At 39.6% G+C, this 27,595-nt stretch overlaps 1 protein-coding gene across 2 annotated transcripts in view; it reads left to right on the forward strand.

Moving 5' to 3' along the window:
* Positions 1-27,595, forward strand: part of TFRC (transferrin receptor) — a 77,865-nt gene that overhangs the window by 42,300 nt on the left and 7,970 nt on the right. Inside the window, exons 3-16 of one of the 2 annotated variants that reach the window (XM_047098827.1) lie at positions 1,442-1,461; positions 12,550-12,608; positions 13,177-13,387; positions 14,596-14,809; positions 15,956-16,105; positions 16,281-16,383; positions 18,189-18,302; positions 19,481-19,579; positions 19,981-20,120; positions 22,477-22,634; positions 23,550-23,669; positions 24,761-24,846; positions 25,427-25,490; positions 27,118-27,185. In XM_047098827.1, the coding sequence (XP_046954783.1) occupies positions 12,573-12,608; positions 13,177-13,387; positions 14,596-14,809; positions 15,956-16,105; positions 16,281-16,383; positions 18,189-18,302; positions 19,481-19,579; positions 19,981-20,120; positions 22,477-22,634; positions 23,550-23,669; positions 24,761-24,846; positions 25,427-25,490; positions 27,118-27,185 (1,563 nt within the window). In that variant the 5' untranslated portion in view covers positions 1,442-1,461; positions 12,550-12,572. Of the gene's footprint in view, positions 1-1,441; positions 1,462-5,508; positions 5,534-12,549; positions 12,609-13,176; positions 13,388-14,595; positions 14,810-15,955; positions 16,106-16,280; positions 16,384-18,188; positions 18,303-19,480; positions 19,580-19,980; positions 20,121-22,476; positions 22,635-23,549; positions 23,670-24,760; positions 24,847-25,426; positions 25,491-27,117; positions 27,186-27,595 lie in introns of those variants that run through there. The other variant, XM_047098828.1, reaches the window with a different exon arrangement.

Below are 27,595 nucleotides of genomic sequence, written 5' to 3' on the forward strand. Positions count from 1 at the left end.
ATAGTACCAGCCTCAAATATGTGAGCTGACAATCTACCTCCATTCTCTGGAATGCATCCTGTTCCAATGTGCAGAGCTCCACATTTTTATTTTATGACTCTGGTCCTAAAGTGATTGCCCTAGGCTTAGGATTCCAAGGTAAAGAAAATGGATACAGTTTGTCAAATAGGAGATGTGGTCGGGGCTGAATGTGGGTTAGGGTGGCTTCTGTGGTGGTTGCTATGAACACCTACTGTGCGATAGGCAGAGCTCTGCTGTGATTGGCCAAAGTGCGTGCCAGGATTTGAAAGCATTTGAAAATAGTTTATGGGTGTTTTCTAACTCATAAACCTCAATCAATATTTGCAGAAGTGTGGGGTGGTAGAAAGTTGAAACAGTGGGCAAAGTAACAGGGAAAAACCTTGGGAGTTGAAATTTAACTTTGAGCAAGTCATTTGTCCTGTTCACTAACAAGACTTGTGCTCTGAGACAGGAGATGGCCTCCGAGTGTGGTTTTCAAACATAGGTCACAGCCCATTGAGATATCAATTTAATGGATTGAAACCAACATTTCAAAAATTAAACGGAAAGCTCCATAGTGTTTTGTACATAGCAAAGGTATTATTTCATGAAACTCTTGTGAACACACATACATAAACACACATACACACACAAACATATACACACACATGTATACGGAGTTGTGAAATAAAATTTTACCAAAAGTTTTAGCATCGAGTGCCATCAAAAATATTTGATCCTGGGGTGCCTGGGTGGCTCAGTCAGTTGGGTGTCTGCCTCTTAATTTTGGCTCAAGTCATGATCCCAGGGTCGTGGGATGGACCCCACACTGGGCTCTGCACGGAGCATGGAGCCTGCTTAAGATTCTCTGTCTCTTTCCCTCTGCCCCTCTCCCCCACTTTCTCTCTCTCTCTCAAATAAAGTAAATAAATAAATAAATTGAATCTAAAAAAACTAAAAAATTTTTTGACCCTAAGAGACCCCATTTAGCATTTGGACCATAGATATGACACCAGAAGGAACAAATGGTTTTGGATCCTCTGTTAGTGAGTTGGCATATTAATGTGTTTTTTAAAATTGTGATAAAATATACATAACATAAACAGATTAGTTAATTAGTTAATTTTTGGGAAAGAGTGAGTGGGGGAGGGCAGAGACAGAGCCAGGCACAGGATCCAAAGCAGGCTCTGCGCTGATAGCAGCGAGCCTGATGCGGGCTTGAGCTCACAAGCTGTGAGATCGTGATCTGAGCCAAAGTCCAACACTCAACTGACTGAGCCACCCAGGCTCCCCCAAAAAGATTAATGTTTTTAAATGTAAGAAACAAAGTACTAAAACGAAGAACCTCCCACCTCCAATTTGCATCCTCTAGTACCTTTGGGTTGATGATGCCTTTCCCCCTCCTCTACTCACCTTTTTTTTTTTTTTTTTTTCTTCCTAGGTTCCTGGTCTATAACTAAGGTAAGAGGTATACATTTTGACTTTGATCTTATGGGACAAGCAGCCAAAGTTCCCTCTTGCTGCATCTGTGCCTGAGTTAGAGAGGAGAATGTGTCTACATGCAATTGTACATTTCTGTTAAAAATAGGTTATTAAAAACAGTTAAACAGAAAGATTAACTAGAATCTACATAGGCATATAATTTGGAGCAGGATTTAGAGAACTACAGGTATGTCCTAGTGGGCACATCAGAGCCTTCTGTATCTTTTCAGATCTGGACATTTCGCTGTCATAGACCCCAGCTTGCTTTTATTTTTGCTTGTATTTAACATTTGCATCCTTGTTATCTGTCTTTTAAGTATAAATTCTGTTTCCCCATTTGTCTTCTGTGTCCCTGTCTTTTCAGAGGTATAGATTTGTCATATCTGCTTACGAGTCTTTGCCTGATGCACAACACTACTACAGTAAATGTTAATAATAATGGCAATTAATTACCTTTTCTTCTCAGCCATTACCAATGAGTCTTTTTTTTCTGTAATCAGGATATTGAAAGCCGTTAAAGACAACTTTCCTTTTCTTAAGTAATAGTTGCTTAGAACTTTCCCATTTCCAGGCTTTTCCCCACTCTGGCCACATTTACTCAAGTGGCTTGGGCTCTGAACTAGCTGCACATTATATCTGTATAACCGTGTGGTTTAAGGAACTTTCCTACTTTTTAATTCACTGGCGAAGGAAATAAAAGGGTGTTATCTCCATGTGGCCAATGGGGAAACTGATACATGGAGCCATTAAACCCATGTTTCTACACCACAATCGGTAACAGCTCTGAGACCAGTTGCTGACTTCTAGGCTGGGATGCCTTTTCACTATGTCAGTGGCTTTTCTGGCTTGTTTTTTTCCTGCAATTTCTCCTTCACCAAATAGCAAGACTTCTGCTTTCATCTCCAGGTGAAGAAAAAAGGGAGAGGGAGAGAATTTTATAGCTGATGACTCCTGTACCCTTTTCTCCACCGGTAATTCCCCTGATGTGGCTGTCAGGTATTTCTGTAGACTAGGGTCTTTTAACATTGGCATGCCACAGGCTCCTTGTCACTTCAGAATCTTTGCGCAAATCATTCTCCTAGGCTGAAAGCCTCATTTCTTCCTCTTCATTGACCTAAAATCCTACACTAGTCTGCAGACATCTTCCATGTTACTTTTCTGCCTGACTCTGCTCCATCCCACCCAGACTGACTCCACCAACGCTGACCAAAGTCTATTATGTGCCAGTTTACTGTGTGTTTTTAGGAGCTTGCGCCTGCCGTATCTCATTTAAACACACAGAAAATCTGCAAGGCAGGTATTTTAATCCCATTTTCAGTAAGCATTACTAAGAGAGATGAATTTTGTCTGAATGACCCATCTGTATGGCAGGGCAAACATTTAATTACCTAACACCTGCTCTTCTTATAGTCCTGTGAAATACCTCTTCCCATTTAAAGCCCCAGGCCCGTCTCCCATTCCTTAGCTCAGCATGGCATATAAGCCGCAATTGTCCAGGATGGAGGAAAAAATTTTCCTTTCCCCAAACTGCAAGAATTTCAGTTCTTTTTTTTTTTTTTTCTCATTTATTTTTTATTATATGAATTGTCCAAGAATTTCAGTTCTAAGGTCTCTTAAGTCTGAAGAAGATTGGACCTTGAATAATAGCCATTTCAGTTAGGCCAGATAGTTTAAATAAAGATGATGAAAAGTGATGTCATTGCAAGCATCCAAATTATTGGGTCTCCAGAAGTGGGAGCTAATGTAGTGTAATAATGGCAACCGCAATGACAACAATGAAAATCAGATTAAAAAAATAAGATGTTGGACCATTTGTATGGAATACCAAACAAAGCAAACTTGCCTCTCAGTGGGTATAGATTCTGCAACAAAGCAAGACAAATTTATATTCATGTACTTGAAATTGCAGAGGAGGGAGAGCCTGCAAAGCTTCTAGGGAGAAAGGGGTAGTAAAGGGAATTTAATTCCATAGTGTCCATTGTTGCTAATAAAAGATATGAAATTAAAAATATAATTGACATACTGTTTAAAGTGGTGTCCTCTTGGTTGTTTCATTTTAGTGACTGTAAATTTTTTCAGGTTACCTTTAAAAAAATTTTTTTTTCATTATGATAAGTGTACTTTTTAATTACCATTCCCTACTTCTCCCATCCCCCTTCTGACTCCCCTTTGGTCACCATTAGTTTGTTCTCTATAGTTAAGAGTCTGTTTCTTGGTTTGTCTTTTTTTTTCTTTTCTCATTCATTTTATTTCTTAAATTCCACGTATGAGTGAGGTCAGATGGTATTTGTCTGTCTTTCTTTGACTTATTTTGCTTAGCATTATTATCTCTAGCTCTATCCATGTCATTGCAAATAGCAAGATTTTATTATTTTTTATGGCCAAATAATATTCCATTTTATCCGTACACCACGTCTTCTTTATCCATTCATCTATGGATGGATGCTTGGACTCCTTGCATAGTTTGGCTATATAAAATAGAGGTGCATGTATCCCTTTGATTTTGTGTGTGTGTGTGTGTGTGTGTGTGTGTGTGTGTGTGTGTGTCTTTTTGGTAACCACCAGCAGTGCTATTACTGGCCCCAGGGTAGTTCTATTTTTAAATTTTGAGGAAACTCCACACTGTTTTCCACAGTTGCTGTACCAGTGAATGTAAAATTTTTAATTTGGATTTTCGTAGGTTCCTCCTAACCTTGGTCTCCTTAGCCCGTTTGTCCATGTGGCTGTAAGATTTTCACCTGATTCTAGCCGTTTGTTAAGATCCCACAGGGCAAGGAAAGGGAGAAGGGACTCAGCCGGCCCATTGTCGGAATTTCAAGGCGGCCCCTCCACAGCTAATCCCTATCCGTCCCATTCCTCGATTTCACTTTTTCCTGAGTAGACCCTCTAAAATGCAGCTATGTTTCTGCTTATAAGATTTAAAAATATTCCTCCCTGGGGCGAGATTTTAAAGAAAGGGGGGCAAAGGGAAGGGGGCGGTGCGCAAACCTCGTGGTACTTCCTGAAATTTAGCGCAGAATTGGGGGAAGAGCCGGAGCCCAAGCCAGGAAACGGATTTGCATTTTAAAGGATTGTTCATTGTCCCTCAGGGCTCGGACCTGGAAAGCGCTTTATCTATGACCCTTTTATGGCCCTGCCCGTTTTCTCGCTTTGTACCTGTTTGTAAACTTGTCCAATCTTCTTGCCTGGACCGACTAAAGGCGGGGAGCGGGTGTGATTGTTTGAAAGAGTTTAAAAAGTGACAAGAATCCTATTTTATTTGTTATGCATTGCACAACCTTATAATAACAATAATGGCAGTGAACATTAAAGTTCATCTACAATTATGCCCCCCTAATAAATCACTTGTTTCTGCTTTCCTTTTCACTCCCTCATGCATTAAACATCATGCAAAGCACTGTGCCCGTCTTGGTCCACGTGCATTTTTTACACATCCTAAATACAAACTTGCATTCTGCTTTTAATTCTTTTTCCTTTTTGCTTCTCCTAAGCACTTCTGAGGCTGCAAAATATATACTCACAATATGTCTTTATTGGCTACCTAATATTCCAACTAGGGCATACACTTTAAGGAATTATTTCAGTGTTAAGTATCCAAGATGTAAAAGTAAACGCCAATACCATCACCCTTTGTACTGCAAGGCCTGGAGGTCGGTCAAGGTTAGACGGAGGGCTCCGGGTATCAAGGCTGCGGCCCGGGACGCGGCGGAAGGCGGCGAGGAGGAAGCCAGTGCGGGTTCCACGGCTCCTCCCGGCACCTGCAGGCTTGGCGCCTTTTCCCTCCGACCACGCCCCAACCCGCTCCTCCCCGCCCCTCCGCGCACACTAGTCGAGCGCCCTTGTCCCAGTGCGTGCTCACGGCTCGCCCAAGGCAGTCCATTTCCAGGGCACCTCTGGGGTGTACGTGAGGCAGGAAGTGACGCAAAGCCTGGGGGGGTCGGAAGAGGGCGGGGCCAGGTTATAAACAGCCGGTTGGGGGCGTACATCCCCCACAGAGCCTCAGCTTCGGCCTGTAGCGGCTCGGGCGGTAGCGGCCGGAGGGGGAGACTGTGTGAGTGACGCGCCGATGCTAGAATTTCGCCGACCCTCCTGGCCTCCCCTCAGCCTGCTGGGCGGGTGCGAGCGGTCTCCGGTGCGGGCCCCCTTGGTGCTGTCCAGCTGCATTGGGGGACCGCAGGGGGCGCGGGGAGGCTTGCGGAGCCTTCGGGAGGAGAGGGCGGGATGGAGCGGGGCCCGCGTGCGGGACTGGAAGGGGCCGCCGCGGCGTGGGGAGCGGGCTGCAGGTGCAGCGAGGTGGAGCCGCGGCGCGGAGAAGGGCTGCCCTTCTCTGCCTTTCTGCGCCCTTCTCGTCTCGCCGGGCGGCGAATGGTTTCTCCGTTAAGGCACTGAAGGCGGGATGAGGGGTACCCGGCTGTCGCTCTGCGCCCCGCCATTCTGCTTCCGGCAGTTCCTCAGGCCACCCCGATCCCTTGTCCTCACTAGCTCGTCCTTAAAAGATACAGGACCTCGTGGGACAGCCATAGGCCGCGGGCGCGGGAGTGCGAGCCACGCTGCCGCAGCGTAGACTGGCTCTGCTGGGAGCACGTGGCTACTCCGGGAAGTTTCCCCAAAGAACTGCTGTCGGGGTGCGCGGGTGACCTTGAGCTTGTAGCCCTACGCTCTCTCGGCGCCTACCCTGATCGTGGTCTCACTGCTCAAAGTGACAGAGCTGTCCTCCACTCGCTTACGAGTGTGCCCTGGGAATTTGATGTGAGCTTCTGTAAGCCGTGCGTTTGAACTCCGGCACAACCTGATCTTTCAGCGATGCCGTTGGCTTTGTGTGTGGGTTCTCCGTTTTCCCTTGGCAGAAGCTGTTTGCCGCAGGTGCTGACTCGAAGAATATTCCGATTGCTCTCCTTGTTATAAGATGGGAGATTCAGAAATAAGACTTCTACTTTGTGAAAGCTATGGTCTAGAGGCCAAGTGAAAGCTGTTTAGATTAGAATTGGCTTTCCCTTTCAGGAAATTAGCAGTATGGTTAAAGGGCTTGCTATTTTGACAAATGTCTTAGACGCCCATTGTGTTACTTTCTAGTGGATAGCTTTCTAATGTAGTGGGTAGGGTGAGTAAGAAAATATTTTGTGACTTGACTTTTTTCGGTTAACGTTTTTTCCTCTGTAGCGACCTTGGGTAAAGCAGGGAACTTAATTGTTTCTGCTTTCTCCCTTTTTTGGGGGGTGGGGTGAGAGGATTGAAGTAGGAAGTAGTTGTCCTCTTACAAAAGTACATGGATACCTGATATCTTTATTCCAGGCTTAGATAGGAGTTGGAATACTAGATGCTGATTCAGTTGCCTCTGAGCTAGGGAGTTTGACCTTACTGACAAAGACGTTTAAGGTGATTTCCAGAAGTTGTCGTCTACTGCAAAATTCAAGTTTAGTCTATTTAAAGTAGTTCTTGGCTCTTCTTTTTTCTGTTTTGGATTATCATAAATTTAGTATACTTCACAAGATCTAGAACTTAAAACGTTTTGTCATCGATATGAAATATTTTCCAAAAATCGACTTACAGCATAGCACCTTTTAACTTTTCTTTGATAGAATATGGAATGTTTTTGTGAAGTAATGGTTGTGAACTTAGCCTGTACTGAAGATTGTTGGGTAGAGACAACAACTCCGCTAACCCTGCCCTAGGTTGTGGCAGTTATTTGCCTCTGATAATGTACTTAACTATAGTGGAGCAAGGTGCCCGGCGAAACTTGAATCAGACAACAACAAAAGCTAGTTAAAAATGATCCTCTGAGGCCTTTTGGAACCCTTCTCTGGATGTGCCATTTGTCTGCTGTCTCAGATGAGCACTGTACAGGTAGACTGAATTGGACAATCTTTTTACAGAAAGCTGAATAGAAATGAAGATTCTCCTTGTTTTCCTCCATGGGGTTTCATTTTAGACCCTTAAAGCTAGGAAAGAGCTTGACCATCCTGGGTAGACACAATTATTATATGTGTCCTGGGGGCCCTGAAGAAGTTTTGTAGGTTCATGTCATCTTTTCATTTCTCCTGCAAATGCATAGGGAAACAATTTGCAAAACAGGTATCCATAACCAATTGCTTAAGATCTTGGAGCCCCACCAGGTAACCTTTTAAGTTTTTCTACCTTTTTTTTTAAATTTGTTTGTTTACTTATTTTGAGAGAGAGAGCAGGGGAGGGGCAGAGAGAGAGGGAGAGAGAGAGAATTCCATGCTGTCATCACAGAGCCCAATGCAGGACTTGAACTCATGAACCGTAAGATCAGGACCTGAACCAAAACTGAGTTGGATGCTTAACCGACTGAGCCACCCAGGTGCCCGTGAAGTTTTTCTACTTAAAAAAAAATTTTTTTTAATGTTTATTTTTGAGAGAGACAGAGACAGAATGCGAGTGGGTTAGGGGCAGAAAGAGAGGGAGACACAGAATCTGAAGCAGGCTCCAGGCTCCACGCTGTCAGCACAGGGCCCCACGCGGGGCTCGAACTCACGATCTGTGAGATCATGACCTGAGCTGAAGTCGGACGCTCAACCGACTGAGCCACGCAGGCGCCCCTGAAGTTTTTCTCCTTTTTAAAATCTCCCTACTATCCATGCTTTGTCCTGTGATTCCAGAATAAACCAGAGTAGTGGCAGAGATGGGAGATGATTCCAGTTCCAAGTGCAAGGTTTTCATTGTATTCTTTTTTATGTAATTTCCAAATGATATGAGAAATGAACTTTACATACATTTAAGTATGTCCCCATACTGTTAAGAAATAAAATATCTTTCTTTGTTAATTATTCTTTGTATATTCCCTATCAAGTATAGGGTAGCGAAATCAATCAGAGAAGGCTTCATAAAGATGTTCCCTGAGCTGAGTCAAGAAGAAAGGAAGGATGAGTAGAACAAAGGAAGGATGTTAGTAGAGGCAGGGACTGAATTCTGTCTCATTTTGGAGATAGTAGAGGGCAGCATTTAGTAGGTAGTGAAGTTCTCTAGAACAGAGAGCCTTAAAAGCAAGTAGAGGAACTTTGTTTCATGTGTGCTGCAAGGACTTGAGGCTGTGACGCATTTTCCAAATGGAAGTAGGCTTGTCAATAATAAACAAGTGACTCATTCTTATTTCAGGTAAAATGGAGTAGCAGTTTTGGGTATGTTATACATAGATGACCATGTATTTTGGTGCAAAGATCCCCCCACCCTCAGCTGTATGTATTGTGTACAGACTCCTGGTCTTGAGACACCCCAAAGTAGCTTAAGACCTCAAGGTATTTACTGTATTTAAAAAAATTAAATAGAAATTAATGCCACGTTTGAAGAAAGTAGGAATAAGATGATATGAATTATAAAGAAGTTTAGGACTGTAGTCTAGCTTGTACCTTCGCCTGCCTCCTGTCTTCCATCCCATGGCTCAATTAAAAGACATTTCAGGGGCGCCTGGGTGGCGCAGTCGGTTAAGCGTCCGACTTCAGCCAGGTCACGATCTCGAGGTCCGTGAGTTCGAGCCCCGCGTCAGGCTCTGGGCTGATGGCTCAGAGCCTGGAGCCTGTTTCCGATTCTGTGTCTCCCTCTCTCTCTGCCCCTCCCCCGTTCATGCTCTGTCTCTCTCTGTCCCAAAAATAAATAAACGTTGAAAAAAAAAAAAAAAGACATTTCAGAAAGAAAAAAAAAGACTCAGCTACTCCTTCCATTTCATGTTCAAAACATACACGGCTCTGTTTTGCTTACTTTAATTTTCATTATTAATGTGAGAAACTCAATACGTTTTCAAGTTATCATTGAGAGCACCAAAGATACACAAGGTGCTAATATGTACAAAAATCCAGTTGGTGTTTGATTTGTCTCTTGTTATGGATTATCAGCAATGGTGGTGACATCGTGAAATAAGCTATAATAAAAGATGTTTGGCTTTTAGATGCCATCTTTTAACAGAACTATATAACTATAAACAGAACTGTTTATAGACAATGATTATAACTGGTAGGAAAAGTTTCTCTGATGCTTCTAGAGTACATAAATTAGAGTGATTTCAGTTCAAAGAAAATTCAGTAAGGGGTTCTTTTCAATACACAGCTTTATCATGTATGAAGTCATTTTGAAAGAATGACTCAATTTTTTTGTATATAAAACTTAAGGAGTAACTTTTGTAGATATCCTAGAATTATCGTGTTATTCATAGATGCGGGGTTAAATTATGAAGTTAAAATGGGAATTGCCTAAGTCACAATTTTTTCCTCTGACTTGATTTCTTTTATGTTATAGTCTTCATTTTGTGTCTGGATATTGAAATAGAAGTAACATACTGGTGTTCTCAGTAAAAACTGTACTTAGATTTTAATTATACAAAATCATAATTACATGTTCTATTAATATCTGTTTATGCAGAATTGCAATCAACTCAATCTCATCATTTATTTAAATCCTTTATTTAGATCATTTATTTAAAAGTGTTGTCACTTTAATCTCAAAATTAATTTAAAACTGGAAACCTTGAGGAATGGCTGGTTCAGATCAGCATTAAACTTGTAAACTGGTTTTTCCTAGAAAAGGGTGATTAAAATTGGTTCAGGGTGGGGTCTTCTAGTTCTGGTTCTAGTGATTGGGTTTGTAGGGTTCTGGTGCAGTGATAATGGTAAACTTTTTGTACCAGATAGGGCAAGAGACTTTGCTTCTAAGAATATGATCTTGCTTCTTGGCTCTGGTCGTTAAAGCTTGGGGATTAAATTTTTGTTGTTGTTAATAGGTTTTGATAGGAGACTTTTCTAATGCCAGTTTATATAATGTCTTTTATTTTATAGTCTGTGTATATCTCAGTTTGCTTTGTGACATGTGCATGTTAAATGCTCTGTTAAGTGTACTTGTAGTGTAGGAAAAGCCTTAAAATAGTATGAAATAAATGACCATTTTATATATCTCAACATAATATTGCTTTAAAACATTTAGAGGCACTCAAATCAAATTAATTAGAAAATCTGGATTTCACTAAATACCTACCAGTGCTTTGACTTAACATAGAACTCTGTTGGTTATAGAGGTGTTTTTCACCTTCAAAATGGGTGTTAAGTTGCCTGGCTGGCTCAGTTGGTAGAGCATGTGACTCTTGATCTCTGTCTGGGTTGTAAGTTCAAGCCCCATGTTGGGTGTAGAGATTATTTGAAAATAAAAAATCTTTTAGCAGTGCCTGGGTGGCTCAGTCGGTTGAGCATCCAACTCTTGATTTCGGCTCAGGCCTTGATCCCAGGGTCGTGGGATTGAGCCCTGTGTCTCTGTGCTGAGTGTGGAGCCTGCTTGGGATTCTCTCTGTCTTCCCTCTGCACCTTCCCCTGTTTGGGATTCTCTCTCTCCCTCTCTTCCCTCTATCCCTCCCCCACTCTCTTTCTTTTCTCTTTCTCTCAAATAAAAAAAATTTTAAATCCTTAAAAAATAATAAAATGGCTGTCATTTATTTATTTTTAAATTTATTTTATTTATGGATAGTTGACATACAATATATAGTTTTAGGTACACAACATAGTGATTCTAAGGTTAAGATTAATTTCTTAAATTTCTGGAGATGAGAACAGAATTTTTATAACTCAGTAACCCATTGAACTTCAGTTTTTGGATTATCAGTTTTCAGCCTTGAACAAGACACTGAACATCTCAGATGGTTGGCTTCTTTGTGTGTAAAACAGCATGGTGTGTTTTTCTTTTGTCTATTCGTTTTGCATCAAAGATCTATCAAATCATTTGTAAGAACTGTTCCTTTAATCAGAAGGATCAGGTTTTCTCTCCTTTTATATTGAAGATGGTTTGTTACAGGTCTTTTTAGCATGACCAGTCTTGACTTAATTCTACTTTGGGTTTTTTTTTCCCCCCAGGTGCTAGTCTGTTGTATTTGTCCCTTTGACTACTAAATTCAGTTACTTAAATTTATCTACCATGGTAGGTAGAACCATGGTAGGAGAACTTGAAATAATAGTACAGTATATATCCATATTCATGTACCCTTTATTCTGATTCATCAATTATTAACAGTTACCACATTTGCTTTACTTCTTATACACTTTTTTAAAAAATTTTTTTAACGTTTATTCATTTTTTAAGATACAGAGACAGAGCATGAGCAGGGGAGGGGCGGAGAGAGAAGGAGACACAGAATTGTCAGCACAGAGCCCAATGTGGGGCTCGAACTCGCAAACTGTGAGATCATGACCTGAGCCGATGTCGGACGTTTAACCGACTGAGCCACCCAGGCGCCCCAATTTCTTACACGCTTTTAAAGTAATTTATTAATTTATTTTTAGTCTATTTTGAGAGAGGAAGTGAGCAGGGGAGGGACAGAGAGAGAGAATCCCAAGCAGGCTTGCACCATGAGTGCAGAACCCAGTGTGGGGCTCAAACTCATGAAATCCAGAGTGGGATGTTTAACCGACTGAGCCACCTACGTGCCTCTAGGTGCCCCTCTTAGACCCCTTTTTCTTTTCAGACGCTTTTTTTTAAACTAAACTATTTGAAAGTAAGTTATAAGTGTTAGGATACTTCATCCTTTTTTTTTTTTTTAAGTTTTCCAATTTTTTTTTAGTAATCTCTACACCCAGCATATGGCTTGAACTCATGACCCTGAGATCAAGAGTTACATGCTCTTTCAGTGGAGCCAGCCAGGTGCCCCAATACTAAATTCTTAAATTCTTCAGCATTAATCTCCTAAGAACAAGGGCATTCTTTTCCAAAAACAGAATAAATCATCACACTCTCCAAATCTAATATAATCAAATCGAATATATCACACTCTCCAGATCTAATCTGATACAATACTGTTATCCACTATGTGGTCTGTATTCAGATTTCTTATTTTTCCCAATAATATCCTTTGTAGTTGTTCTCACCTCCACCCCACCTCAACTCAGGATCTAATCAAGGATTATATTAAATTTAGTTTTCCTATAAACTACATGTCTTTATTAAAGACCCTTTCTGGGAATGTGATAATATATTTAAAAGTAAACTTGATATATAATAATTTAGCGTGGTAATGAAAACCTCTTATAACTGGTACAATGGTATCTATTTTGTATTAAATTTCTGTTTTAATACTAGGTTCTTTTGTGTGGCAGCTCAGAATGATGGATCAAGCCAGATCAGCATTCTCTACCTTGGTAAGATATTTTAAGTTTTATTATTCCTTGTCACCAGTTTGTGAGAATATGAAATATAGAAGAATGGCTCTCACCCAATAAGCATGAAGTAATATTCAAAGCTATCATAAAGTATTTTTTTATGTTGAAGTGGTGGCTTGGTGATGTAACTCCTCCCACAAAGGGTATCTTCAGTCTTGTGTGGAGTTAACTATGGGAAATTTTGTAAGAACATACAGGGTTCAAGTATGGTAGGAGGGGGACAGCCACATTGATAAGATGAACAAAGAAAGCTGATCAAAATGTATACCTATGTTAGTAGACATATGTAACAGAAACCCTGAATGAAAAGGCTGAATGAGATGAAAAAGGCCAGTGTGTGATCTAGCCCCCATCTACCATTGACAGAACTAGGTATCAGGAAGAATGTTGCTTTGAAAGAGGAACTTCTTTTTCCTTAAGAATATATAGCAAGTCATAGTAATAGTCCACTACTAAGTATAGTACCTAACCAAACTTTTGGTAAATGTTCCTCTTCCCTTTCTTCTCTTTCATGATGCTTTCTTTCTCTCTTTTCTTCAAATCTCAGTTTGGTGGAGAACCATTGTCCTATACCCGGTTTAGTCTGGCTCGGCAAGTAGATGGTGACAACAGTCATGTGGAGATGAAACTAGCTGCAGATGAAGAAGAAAATGTTGACAATAACATGAGGGATAATGGTGCCAGTGTCACAAAACCAAAAAGGTTTAATGGATTTATCTGCTATGGGACTATCGCTATAATCCTCTTTTTCTTGATTGGTAAGAGTGGCTATTCAAAACTTAAATGTTCCTTGGGAGTGACTCCAGGAAATCTGTTAATTCAGCCAAGCAAACATTTATTTTGTGCCCTTTTATGTGCCATTATGCTAGGCACTAGGAATACAAAACAATGACTAAGATTCTATGCCTGCCTTTGAGTTTGGCCTGGTGGAAGAAGAGAGACACATGAATCATTTCATTGTAATGTGCAAATGTTATACTAGAAATACACACAGGATATCTGTAGCATAGAAGCTTGGCCTAAGGATTTAAAGAAGGCTTCTGGGAAGAAAAGTTACCTATATTTTAAAAAGGTAACTATTTAGGGGCACCTCGCTGGCTCAGTCAGTAGAGCATGTGACTCTTGATCTCGGGGCCAAGAGTTCAAGCCCCAGGTTGGGTATAGAGATTACTTAAATAAATAAATAAACTTAAACACAATTAAAAGGCAAGTATTTAAAGTTACTATAAAGTTGACTCTTGAACAACATGGACTTGAACTGTGTGGGTCCACTTATATGCGGATTTTTTAAAATACGTATGTATATATTTATTTAATTTATTTTGAGAGAGAGCGAGAGTGAGTGGGGGGCAGGGCAGAGAGAGGAGAGAGAGAATCCCAAGCAGGCTCTGCACTGCCAGCGCAGAGCCAGATGGAGGGCTTGAACCCACAAACCGTGAGATCATGACCTGAGATGAAACCAAGAGTCGGACGCTTGACTTACTGAGCCACCCAGGTGCCCCTCAATAAATACATTGGAAAAGTTTTTGGAGATTTGTGACAATTTGAAAAACTTGCACACCAACTGTGTACTGTAGAAATACTGAAAAAGATAAGAAAAAGATAGATATTGTAAGAATATGGCACATAACATATATAACATACAAATATGTGTTAATCAACTCTTTATGTTACCATAAGGCTTCCAGTCAACTGTAGGTTATTAGTAGTTAACGTTTTTGGAGAGTCAAAAGTTACATGCAGATTTTCTACTGTGTGGGGTATACACCCCTAACCCCTGCATCGTTCAAGAGTCAACTGTATGATTTATTAGATTGAATGGTTTAAAATATAAAAAAATTGAGATTCATTATTTACTTTCCTACTGCTTACAATTTGATTAAAGCCAGTATTTTCAAGGCTTAGCTGAAAATATTAACAGTTCCTATAGGAATATATTGTCAGTTCTGAAACTTTTTATCCATAGGATTTATGATTGGCTACTTGGGCTACTGTAAACGTGTAGAAGCAAAGTCTGAATGTGAGAGACCAGCAGGAACAGAGTCTCTGGAGGTAGAGGGAACCGAACCTTCAGAAACAGAAGAGTACTTTCCTGAAGCACCTTCTCACTTATTTTGGTCGGACCTCAAAACAATGCTGTCAGAGAAACTGAGTAACACAGAGTTCACCAGCACCATCAGGTAAACTTGAGCTACTTTACAAATTTAATCTCAGTCCCTAACAAATACTGATTATTCAGAGCAGTGAAACAAAACAAACATGACAGTCTGGAGGAAAGACTTCTTACAGTAGGGGAGACTTCCCATATTTAGCTGGAGGGTAAAGAATTAGTAAAGAATTCAAACTTGTTGGATGGGGAAAAAATTTTTGTGAGGACACTCCCTTTTCTTTAAAAAATTCAGAGGTCTTTGATCTTTTTGTCATCTGGTCTTTTAAGCTTGTTGCCTGCTGTCAGACTTTCTTTGATTTTCATCTCAACCCCTTGTAAGGCACGCTGAGCTTTGCTACCATCAACAAGGGCATCAGTAGCCTTTTTTATTCTTTAGATCAGGACTAACTTGACTGCCCGACTTGATATAGAGACATATCATGTCTCTAGTATTCGTGATTTCTTCTGGTTCTCATTAACCCATATAGCCTTAGAAGTGTCCTTAAGGTTTCTGTCCTTCGATTTTGAAGACCTTCCTTAGACACATACATAACCCTGTGTAAAGAACGTATTCATCGTTTACCTATTAGCTGGCTTCCAGTAGTTTCAGTGGTACAATGATTCTTTTAGTCTTAGATGAGGAATTTTGGCATTTTTACTTCATCTAATGAATACTTTTGTATATACCGTATACCAGGCATTATGGATAACGTAAGAGTGTAGTCTACCAAACAAAAATCAAATAACTAATATGATGTATATATATTTACAGTGAGACATAGAAGATCAGAACAAGGAGTAGTTTTGCTTCAAAGGTGAAAATTAAAGCTGTACATCTTGAGTTCACCAACAGTAATACTTTGATTTTGCTTACTCGTTTCCCCTAAAATTACCCTAAGCCACATATATGTGTTAAGATGGGGCTCTTGATGGAGTAGTATACATTGGATTCAGAGGTTGGATAAAGCTGAAGTCATAAATTCCTTTAGACATTGGGCATAATTTTTTTCTTCTAAGTTTGTCTCTAGTCAACCTTGAAATTTGGGGTCATAGTTAACTTATCTTAGCGATGATGAATAGTATCGAGTTATTTTAAAACAATTTTCTTGATATTTGAGTTCATTGTTTATTTTAAATTAAATTTTAGTTCATGTAACAGTGACTTTTTTTCCTCTAGGCAGCTGAATGAAAATTCCTATTTCCCTCGTGAGGCTGGATCTCAAAAAGATGAAAGCCTTGCCTTTTTCATTGAGAACCGATTCCGTGAGCTTCAACTTAGCAAAGCCTGGCATGATGAACATTTTGTTAAGGTTCAGGTCAAAGGCAGGTATGTTGAAAGATGGTAAACTTATTTTCTAGAAGTAGCTATTTTCAGGTGTGCTAATACAGCAAAGACTTTCAGAATAAATAATGCAAATCAGATGCTAAATGTACTAAAGCCATTTTTTTCCCAAGGCTGTCCTTAGCTTCAGCTTCATTTTAACTTAATCTTTTTTTGCCAGTGCTTCAAACTCAGTGACCATAGTGGGCACGAACAGTGGCATGGTATACCTGGTGGAGAGTCCAGAGGGCTATGTGGCATACAGTAAAGCAGCGACAGTTACTGTAAGTAAGGCGAAACGGTGCATGAGATGGTCTTCCCTGTTGAAGAGCTCAGAAACTCATTGTTGTTACCTTTCTTAGGAATTTTGGTATAAATTTATTTTTTAAAATGTAACTGATCGTGAGATATTCTTATTCTCAGCCATCCTATGCCACAGTGAAAGTAAAATCCTAGGTCTTCTTTCAGGACGGCAAGGCTCTAAGTAATCCTACTGCTCTCTTCCTCTTGCACTCTGCTGGCCACTCCAGCCTCCCCGGTGTTCCTAAACCACTCAAATGCAGGCATGCTTCCACCTTAAGGCTTTTATAAAACTCCCTTTCCTTCTGCGGGCCCACTCTCCCCCTGAATACCAATATGGCCTGTTCCCTCCTTTTGTGCAAGTGTCTTTTCCAGTGTTACCTCCTTAGGGAAGTCTTCCTTGATTATCTTGTTAAAAATGACCCTCCTCCAATCACTTCCCTTTATCCGCTTTACTTTTCTTACTGGCACTTACACCCCTGACATTACTCATTTGTTTCCACACTAGAATGAAAGCTACATGCAGGGCTAGAGGTTGGCTTCATTTACTGCTGTGTCATAGAGCCTTGGACAGTGCCTGACAGATGGTGTTTGTTGAGTGAATGCGTGTATCAAGATTCCACTTTATGGGGGCGCCTCGGTGGCTCAGTCGGTTAAGCGGCCGACTTCGGCTCAGGTCATGATCTCACGGTCTGTGAGTTTGAGCCCCGCATTGGGCTCTGTGCTGACAGCTCAGAGCCTGGAGCCTGTTTCAGATTCTGTGTCTCCCTCTCTCTGACCCTCCCCCGTTCATGCTGTGTCTCTCCCTGTCTCAAAAATAAATAATAAAAATGTTAAAAAAAATTTTTTTTTTTAAATAATAAAAAAAAAAGATTCCACTTTATGTGGGGACAGATATAATATAAGTAACCATCTTGGCTGGAGTCCAGTCTTAGCTTGAATCTTTAATTTAGGCAAATATGGCCAAACTACTGCAGAAATTTAAAAAACATTTGATAGATCTACCTAGGTTTTTCAGGTTTTAAAAAACAAATGTTTGTATGTCGGGGGTCTATTTACTGGATGCCTTTCAAGCCAGATGAAGTTTTACCTGTGCTATATCACTTTCCCTGACTACCTATAACCTAGGGGTTTGGAGGTGGGTACACTGTTCTGTCAGAAACATTGAAGGTTTTAGTTCACCTGCAAGCTTTCTATATTTAGGTTATTTGGTTGTCAGGATCAGTTTATATAGCTCTATTAATAGTTTAGGAATATTATGAGACAGCTTTTATAAACATCTAAAAATTGATCTATGCAAGGCACTTTATTGTGATAGTGTTTAACAATTTTCATACAGATTTCTTATTAGAACTTTCCGTTAAGACCTATTTTTATGTATGTCCTCAATTATCTAGCATTCAAGTGTTAGGAACTTTATGTAATTGGTGCAGCCAGGGCTAGCCTACAGTATTTATATTGGTATATGTCTCTTTGTTTATCATATCCTGTTAGACTTTCTCTCCCCACACAATATTGGAAGCAATGTAAAAGAGATTAAATGTCAAGAGATCAATGCAAATTAGATGCAAGGCAGCATGTGATGATGCAAGATGTGACTATAGGAGGCCAGAGTCTTGATTCACTCCTAATAACTGACTAGTTTGACTAGAATTCTTACATCCTTTTAGGCTTTGGCCTCCTTTTATCTGTTTTCTCTATTGGGTTTGATCTGTAAAACTATCCTCTCTCAGACGCTACGGCTGTTCTAATACCGTAATGCTCATTAAATCTCATGTTTTTATTCTAGGGTAGACTGGTCCATGCTAATTTTGGCACTAAAAAAGACTTTGAGAATTTAAACTCTCCTGTGAATGGATCTTTAGTGATTGTTAGAGCAGGGAAAATCACTTTTGCTGAAAAGGTGAGTATAAATTATTAAATACACTGGTATCATACTATTCTTCCTTTAAGTGGTATCATTGATTATTTTTTTTTCACATTCTGGAAACCATCAGTCTTAAACTCTCATACCTAATAATATACTTGAATTTATTTTATATTTACTTACTTTTTAATGTTTATTTAATTTTGAGAGAAAGAGAGACAGAGCTCAAGCAGGGAGGAGCAGAGAGAGAGAGGGAGACACAGAATCAGAAGCCGGCTCCAGGCTCTAAGCTGTCAGCACAGAGCCCAGTGCGGGGCTCGAACTCACGGACTAGGAGATTATGACCTGAGCCGAAGTGGGACGCTTAACTTACTGAGCCACCTAGGCACCCCTAAACTTGAATTTATTAAAGTATTCAACAAATCAAATAAGTTCTAATTATCTAAACTGTAGGATACTTCCAGAACTATGGCATAGCCACTTGGAGTATTCTGTAGTCATTGTCTTTCGGTGACAATGAGGTAATCAGAAATGCTTCAGTGAAAGCAGTTTAAATTTAAAATAACAAGGGGTGCCTGGGTGGCTCAGTTGGTTAAGCGGCCGACTTCGGCTCAGGTCATGATCTCGCCGTCAGTGAGTTAGAGCCCCCCGTCGGGCTCTGTGCTGACAGCTCAGAGCCTGGAGCCTGTTTCAGATTCTGTGTCTCCCTCTCTCTGACCCTCCCCCGTTCATGCTCTGTCTCTCTCTGTCTCAAAAATAAATAAACGTTAAAAAAATTAAAAAAAAAATAAATAAAAAATAAATTTAAAATAACAATATTCTGTTGTTACATAGAATTGCTAAATCATTGTTAATTAAGGTGCTTTGTTAAGTTCTATATAACCAAATTTTATGTATATATGGAATATATATGTATAACTATGTTTTTTGAAAAAGAAAATTGAAAGTCAAACCTACGTGATAAGGGCCTAGAATGGAACATACTGAAAGACAGTGGTTGTGTTAGATGGGTTTTTATTATTTCTCTTATCTTTGAAACTCTCTTAATGAGTTAGTTAAGGGAAGTATTTTTTCTCAACATGTAAGCTATTTGCAACATTTGGGAGTTTCAGTGCAGTCCTCTGTAACCTTTTGTCTTAGCATAAAGCCCAACACTATTCTTCTAACTTTGTGATTACATCTTCACCTTCTGACCTTTACATGTTTTTCTTTAGGTTGCAAATGCTGAAAGCTTCAATGCAATTGGTGTCTTGATATACATGGACCAGGCTAAATTTCCCATTACTAATGCAGAGATTCCATTCTTTGGACATGTGAGTTCTTATTTCTTACGTAAATGAGTTTTTGGGTTCTACAAATTGTTGCTGGATTCCATCTGCATTAGTAGAAGTGTAACATGCCTTCCTTATTAAATACTCTTTTTTTTTTTTTTTTTTTTCCTGGGAGGGTCTTAGCAGTAACAAGAAAATGGATTATGGGACTTTGAGACCTAGTTATTATTGCTAACATTACCTTTTCAATAGTGTCTTGAATTGAGATTTGGCATATGCCATTGCCATATAAAAACAAGAGTCACATATTTTAGAGCCACTCAGACCTTCATGGTTTGAGTTGCTAAACTAAATTTAGGCTATACCCTCATACTGAGTCTGAATCTTCTAAGGATTTCTTGAATAAATGTCTGACAGAGCACATTACTTTTTTGTTTAACTAGGCCCATCTGGGAACAGGTGACCCATATACACCTGGATTCCCTTCTTTCAATCATACTCAGTTTCCACCATCGCAGTCATCAGGATTGCCGAATATACCTGTCCAAACAATCTCCAGAGCCACTGCAGAGAAGTTGTTTGGGTAAGTTCTTACTTGAAAATTGTCTTTTTTGAAAACTGGTTTTATGAGTAGAAAGGAATAATAATCTCCTTAAGTTAATTTGATAACATTTTATTATTATTATTATTATTTTTTAAGTTATTTTGTTGGGCGCCTGGGTGGCTCAGTTAGTTGAGCATCCGACTTCAGCTCAGGTTATGATCTCCGGGTCTGTGAGTTGGAGCTCTGCGTTGGGCTCTGTGCTGACAGCTCAGAGCCTGGAGCCTGCTTCTGATTATTTGTCTCCCCCTCTCTCTGCCCCTCCACCGCTCATACTCTGTCTGTCTCTCTCAAAAACTAAATAAACATTAAAAAAAAAAAAAAAAGGTTACTTTGTTTTTGAGAGAGAGAGAGAGTTCGCATGAGCAGGGGAGGGGCAGAGAGAGAGAGGGAGAGATAGAGAATCCCAAGCAGGCTCCACCCTGTCAGCACAAAACATGATGTAAGGTTTGAACTCACAAACCATGAGATCATAACCTGAGCCAAAATCAAGAGTCAGACGCTTAAAAGTCGCCTCAATTTGATAGCATTTTAGATAATTGGCTGTAGTTTTCCATATTTGGCATCTCGTGGGGTGGATAGCTCTTACGCTGGTGTAGATAAACATGAAGTTTTTCCTCCATAAAGTGATATTAATAATTAGACATTGGATTTACAAACTCTGCAAGTCCTTGTTCAATTTACCCAGTGAATTCCTTGTGTACTATTCCTGGCATAGCTTCTCCTTGAGGACTTCCTGAGGTAAAGCACTTTGTTGCCCTTGGCAACCTATTCAGTTATTGGAAAAGAGCTGTTAGAATTCATGTTGAACTGAAATCTTATTCCCTGTAACACCGATTAGTTCTAGATTTTCTTCTTAGTAACAACAGTTCAAGTTTTCTTGTCTATAATGGAATATCTTCAGTTCTCATGACCGTTTCCAGATGCTTTACAGTCATGATTAGTCCTGGATATCCTCCCTAATGTATTAGTATCTGTCTTTAAAAATAGAACCCCGTCTGATTAGAGTACATGTCATTAGTTTTTATCTTGATCTAGACATACTTCCCACCTGGTATTGGTATAGAATGTAGATCTGGTCTCAGACACTTAGATTTTCTGTGTGATGTAGAACAAGTTACTCTAACCCCACTGATCATGTTTCTTTCACTTAATTGGATAGCTAAAATATAATCTACTTAGCAGGGTGACTGATTTCAAATGAAGAACATTTACATGTAAGGACACACGTGTAACACCATGTGACTATTAACCATGCTATCTATGAGCATTTTTTTTTTTAATTTATTTATTTAGAGAGAGTAGTGCTCATGCGCGGGGAGGGGCAGAGAGAGAGGGAGAGACAGAATCCCAGGTGGGCTCCATGCTATTAGCGTAGAGGCCGACATAGGGCTCCATCCCACAATGAGATGACCTGAGCAGAGATCAAGAGTCAGACGCTTAATTGACTGAGCCACCCAGGCATCCCATGAAGCATTTTAAAAATGGTGATTTTTTATTGACTTATACCAAACTTCAAATCAGATCATTCTTACCTCCACCTACAGGTCTTCCCTAACCTGTGATCCCAGCTCCCTTCCCTGTCTTATCCTTGTGTAGTGTGGGGTAATCATGTTTTGACATTTATGTAAATAGAGCAGTCATTGTTTGGGTAACATGAGGAATTAGACAGGGGAAGATACGTAACTATCAGCAGCATGAAAATATTCTTTTATAATTATGATAAGAATGTATAGGGGCGCCTGGGTGGCTCAGTCAGTTAAGTTCCGGCTTCAGCTCAGGTTATGATCTCGCGGTTCGTGAGCTCGAGCCCCACGTCGGGCTCTGTACTGACAGCTCAGAGCCTGGAGCCTGCTTCGGATTCTGCATCTCCTCCTCTCTCTCTGCCCCTCCCCTGCTCATGCTCTGTCTCTATCTCTCAAGAATAAATTAAAAAAAAAAAAAAAAGAATGTATACTAGTTAGTGTAGAGAGTCAGGAAACATGGGAATATACTCATGGGTTTTTATGTCAGAACTTCATTCTGAGTCCATCTTGGTATCTACTTCACATGTAAATGATAGCTGTGTCTCTGGCAGAAAGGCACATTTCAGATGAGGATACGTACAGAAATTTTTTTAAAACATTGTTTAAACCAGGAGATAACTGATGATTTTCAGATGTTGCCTACAGATCGGAGTAAGACACAAATGGTTAGCCACCAGGGAGTAAATTTTGTATATGTTTTCTTTATATGTCCTCTTAGCCTAAAACTTCACTGGAGAGTAAGGAAGATTGATTTTGTAAACCTGAGGGAAGCCATAATAATCAGAACTCTAATGTCTGTTTTCTACTTCTAGAAATATGGAAGGAGACTGTCCTTCTGCTTGGGAAACAGACTCCTCCTGTAGGCTGGAAACCTCACGGAACTGGAATGTGAAGCTCACTGTGAACAACGTGCTGAAAGAGATAAGAATTTTTAACGTGTTTGGAGTTATTAAAGGTTTTGAAGAACCTGGTAAAGACCCTTGGTTTTTTGTTTTGTTTTTTTTCTTTTGTTTGTTAGTTTGTTTCTGTTTTCCTAGTTCATAAGAATGTGGCCAGAAGAGAGAGTGCAGGAAGGCTGGCTTTGGCTTGGTTTTGTGGAGTGCTCTGGTCTGTCCTACAGTGAACTGTTTAGGTGTCAGTTTTATTGGGAGGTAATAAGGCCCTAGGAAATTAATTTGTCAAAAATTGACCACTGTGACTAGAGAATCTCTTTCAAGTTATTGAATATGTCATCAGTAAGCAAACTACTTCTTAAGGGGACAGATAAACACTTTGCAGGATATACAGTCTCTGTTGCAACTACGTACTTAACTCTGACTAGCTGACTATGCTGACGCTGACGTTGTAGCATGAAAACAGCTGTAACCAATACATAATGAATGGGCATGTGGGCTGTGGTTTATTGATTGGTCCTTGAAATATGCAGTCTATCTATTTAAGTAGAATCTAATAGTCATGTAATTTAGTAAGGAAAGCCCTTGGACTTTGGTTGCTTATTAACCAATTAAGTAGAAGTAGTCAATACAATCTATCTAAGTAGAATCTAAGAGTCATGTCATTTAGTAAGGAAAGCCCTTGGACTTGGTCGCTGATTAAACAATTAAGTAGTACAAATTAGTAGTCGATAAGTAAACTTAACTGGTAATGTGGAAAAGAGTAATAATACTAACAAGGAAAAAGAGATTAGTATTGTCATGTAAATTTTTAATTCCTAGAGTCCTAAGTCAGCTATGAAGAAAGGTTCTCTTATCCTTAATGCATGTATTGCATTTTTATCTTTCTTACAAACATGCTTATTCTAGAGTTTAAAGCTCAGTATTAAAAACAGTTTAAAAGCTGATTGTGTAATTTATCTTTTTTTTTTTTTTTTTTTTTTTTTTGAAAGATCGCTATGTTGTAGTAGGGGCTCAGAGGGATGCCTGGGGTCCTGGAGCTGCAAAGTCTAGCGTAGGAACAGCTCTCCTCTTGGAACTTGCACGGATACTCTCTGATATGGTCTTAAAAGGTAGAGTACAAATTGTGAGGACCCTTGAATATCTATTTGCTATATATAGTTCTAAATACTATATGCTTTCTCACTTTGGCCCATATTATTGTGGTTCACTTGTGCTGGACTCTGAGTTTGAGCACAAAAGCAGATCATCTTTTGTTGGATCTGCCTTTGACTTTGAAACAGCTTTCCATGCAGTGTCTTTGCACTGGGAATCAACTTCGATGAGATACTCAAAAAGTGTTGTACTGGACCCTAGCTCTTAGTCTGACATATTCAGAATGACATGGCTAATCTAGCGTGGTCCCTAAGAAATCTATTTTAAAGCAAGCAGTGGCAGACCTCTGTACTAAGTTTCTATAATTTTGGTATAAAATTATAATATGTAACTTGATGTGTTATGTTTATAGACATAATACTGGATATGTTTTTATATATTTATAATATATAAACACTTTCAAGCCTTTCTCCCTTGGTATTTGCCACTCCTCTACACACACCCACACACACATACAAACCCCTATCACATTCTTGAATCCTTGGGCCATGGGTAAGTTGCAGTGCTTATTAACTTTTGTGGAAAAGTACATAATACAGAAAAATGCATACCCAGGAAAAGGGGAGGTTTGGAGGGGAGCTGTCATTAATGTAATTTCTCTGTAAACTTTTTCATAACTTAAATTTGTAAGTATTTACTCTGTTTGGTAACAATTGTAAAGTAACCCTATGTTTTCAGTGACTGACTTCTATGCAGATTCTTTTCAGAGAAGAGACACATTGTAGTTACACTGCGATTTCAAGTATCTCTTGGTGCAGAATTTTAGGGGGGCTCAAAGAATGGAGTTGAAACAAAAGTGACTTCCTGTAAAAACTGGTCTCTACTATGTGTTTGAAATCTTATTTGCAAATGTTCTCTTCTTCTTTTTTTGTAGATTACCTTTAAAATTTATTCTTTTTTTTTTTTGTTCTTTCACCTGGGGCCTCAAAAGGGAAAGAAATATTTTTGAATCTGCTGTCTTGAGTTAGAAATTTCTGATTTCATCTGAAGTCAGTTGCCTACCTGTAACCTTTCCCAAGATAAAATTAACTTTTTTGCTATCTTTTAGGCGGCTTTAAACCCAGCAGAAGCATTGTCTTTGCCAGCTGGAGTGCTGGAGACTTCGGAGCTGTTGGTGCCACTGAATGGCTAGAGGTATTATTTGTATAACACTCATACCCAGAATGGGCACCTGAACTTGCCCTTGGCTTCATTTGTCCTCCAGAAACCAGACTCTTTTAGATTTGATTACAGTTGATCCTGAACAAGACAGGTTTGAACTGTGCAGGTCCACTTATGGTGGATTTTTTTTTTTTAATAAATGCAGACTAGTCCTTTAAAAAAGTATAGTAATGGCCCTCTAAATGCATTTTCTCTTATGATTTTTTTTAACATTTTCTTTTCTCTAGGTTACTTTATTGTAAGTACAATATGTAATACATATACAAAATATGTGTTATCTATTTATGTTATTGGTAAGGCTTATGGTCAACAATAAGCTATTAGTAGGACAGTTTTCAGGAGTTCAGAAGTTACATGTGGATTTTCAAGTGCATAGTGGGGGTGGTCATCATCCCTAACCTCCCATGTTAGGGAAGTCAACTGTATATCATTTTTGCCTTTGTATATTTAGTGTTAATAGACTCTAAATTTAAAAAGAAGTCCCTAATAATAGCTACTCTATGTGACAGGTTAATACATATTAGTACATTTAGTATTTTTCCATCTCTTCTAGGGATACCTTTCCTCCTTGCATTTAAAGGCTTTCACTTACATTAATCTGGACAAAGCTGTTCTTGGTAAGTATCCTTTTCATCAGCTGTTAATGAATTCAGATAAACTACTTACAAAACAAGAAAGCTGGGGCAAGCGAGTGGCTCAGTTGGTTAAGCGTCCAACTTTTGATTTCGGCTCAGGTCATGATCTCATGGTTTCTGAGTTTAAGCCCCAAGTCAGGCTCCACACTGGCTGTGCAGAGGCTGCTTGAGATTCTCTCTCCCTCTGCCCTTCTGCTGCTTGTGAGCTTGCGCTCTCTCTGTCTCAAAGAAAAAAATAAAACTCCAAGAAAGAAACCAGAAGAAAGCTTTCTTTTTTTTTTTTTAATGTTTATTTATTTTTGAGACAGAGACAGCATGGATGGGGAGGGTTAGAGAGAGGGAGACACAGAATGTGAAGCAGGCTCCAGGCTCCAAGCTGTCAGCACAGAGCCCAACGCGGGGCTCGAACTCCCGGACCATGAGATCATGACCTGAGCCGAGGTCAGATGCTCAACTGACTGAGCCACCCAGGTGCCCCCAGGAGAAGGCTTTCTAAAGCAACACTTGTCTTTTTTTTTTTTTTTTTTTTTTTTTTTTACAATTCACATTGTCCATTCCCTGATCAAAAGACTAACTTTGCTTTCTCTTAGTAGTCCATTAAATTATAAAATAGGTGCAGATTGCCTTGTCTAATGCAGTCATTCTCAGTGTGGTCCTCAATCAGCGGCATTAAGATCACCTGGGAACTGTTAGCAGTGTAAAATTTCAGGCCCTACCCAGACTTTTCCACTTAGAAACTGGAACATAAATCCAGCAGGCTATGGTTTAACAAGCACTCCAGGTGATTCCAATTAAAGTCTGAGAACCACTAGTCTGGACTATATTTTAGACCAGAAGGAACTCAACTGTACACTATAGAGTGATACTTCTATAGACTAATTCACATCTTGCTAGATTGTGGTATCACAAATAGAAATACCAGATAAACCAGTTCTGAAAGAGTTTGAATGTTATTAAAGGTACAGATGTAGCCAGTGGATGAACTGAGAATAGTAGAATATCTCATTTGAAAGAAAAAGGAAGGAATTTGATCTAAACCTTGGGGCACCTGGGTAGCTTAGTCAGTTGGGTGTCTGACTCTTGACTTCGGTTCAGGTCATGGTCTCCTGGTTCATGGGATTGAGCCCTGTGTCAGGCTGTCAGTGCTGTCAGCTTGGAGCCTGCTTGGAATTCTGTCTCCCTCTCTCTCTGTCCCTCCCCTACTTGTGCATGCATATGCATGCAATCTCTCAAAATATTTTTTTAAAAATTGAACTAAACCTTTATTAGATTAGTTGTCATTGCCATCTTACCTATACAGCAGAATGTATGGAATATAGCAAGAGTAGCTAGCAGGTAATTGCCCTAAGATAGGTAAACTGAAAAAGTACCAAGAAACAGATTGTTAACATATGCAAACTCAGGAGTAAGATCTTCAGTCAATTAGAGTTAGCATTTACTAAAGAACTTGACTCTTAAATCACTTTGTCTACTTCTTGAAGAGTAGTCCTATTTGCCACTGATCTAGGTTAATGTCTTCCTTTTTGGTCAAGTACTTTTAGTTGTTGAAGTAGCCATGTAAAAATCACTTGACTAGAGAAGAAGCAATGTTCAAATAATCTCTTTGCAGGTACCAGCAACTTCAAGGTTTCTGCCAGTCCACTGTTGTATTCGCTTATTGAGAAGATGATGAAAGATGTGAGTGTATACCTAATTACAAAATCTGTAACTTAATTTTCTCATCTAATTTACGTAAAGTGAAAAGCATTGATGTTTAAACAATCATCATAAATAACCAAGTACAGGAATTTAGAATAAATTCTATAGTAGCATTATTTAAGTCATGCTCTTAGCTTATTTGCTCTCAGTCTATTGAACTGTGTGAGGTGAGGGTAAACTGCCCACTGGGGATTGTCTACAGAGTCATAATGCTAAGGAAGCTTTAAATGAACTTGAGAATGCCTAGCTGGCTCAGTTGGTAGAGCATGTGACCCTTGATCTCGGGATTGTGAGTTCAAGCCCCATGGTGGGTATGGCTTTAATTTTAAAAAATGAAAAATATGGGGCACCTGGGTGGCTCAGTTGGTTAAGTGACTGATTTCAGCTCA

Source organism: Lynx rufus, unplaced genomic scaffold, assembly GCF_022079265.1.
Source record: "Lynx rufus isolate CCGP_SWC_20201006 ecotype Redwood Valley unplaced genomic scaffold, mLynRuf1.p SCAF_5, whole genome shotgun sequence".
Lineage (NCBI taxonomy): Eukaryota > Metazoa > Chordata > Mammalia > Carnivora > Felidae > Lynx > Lynx rufus.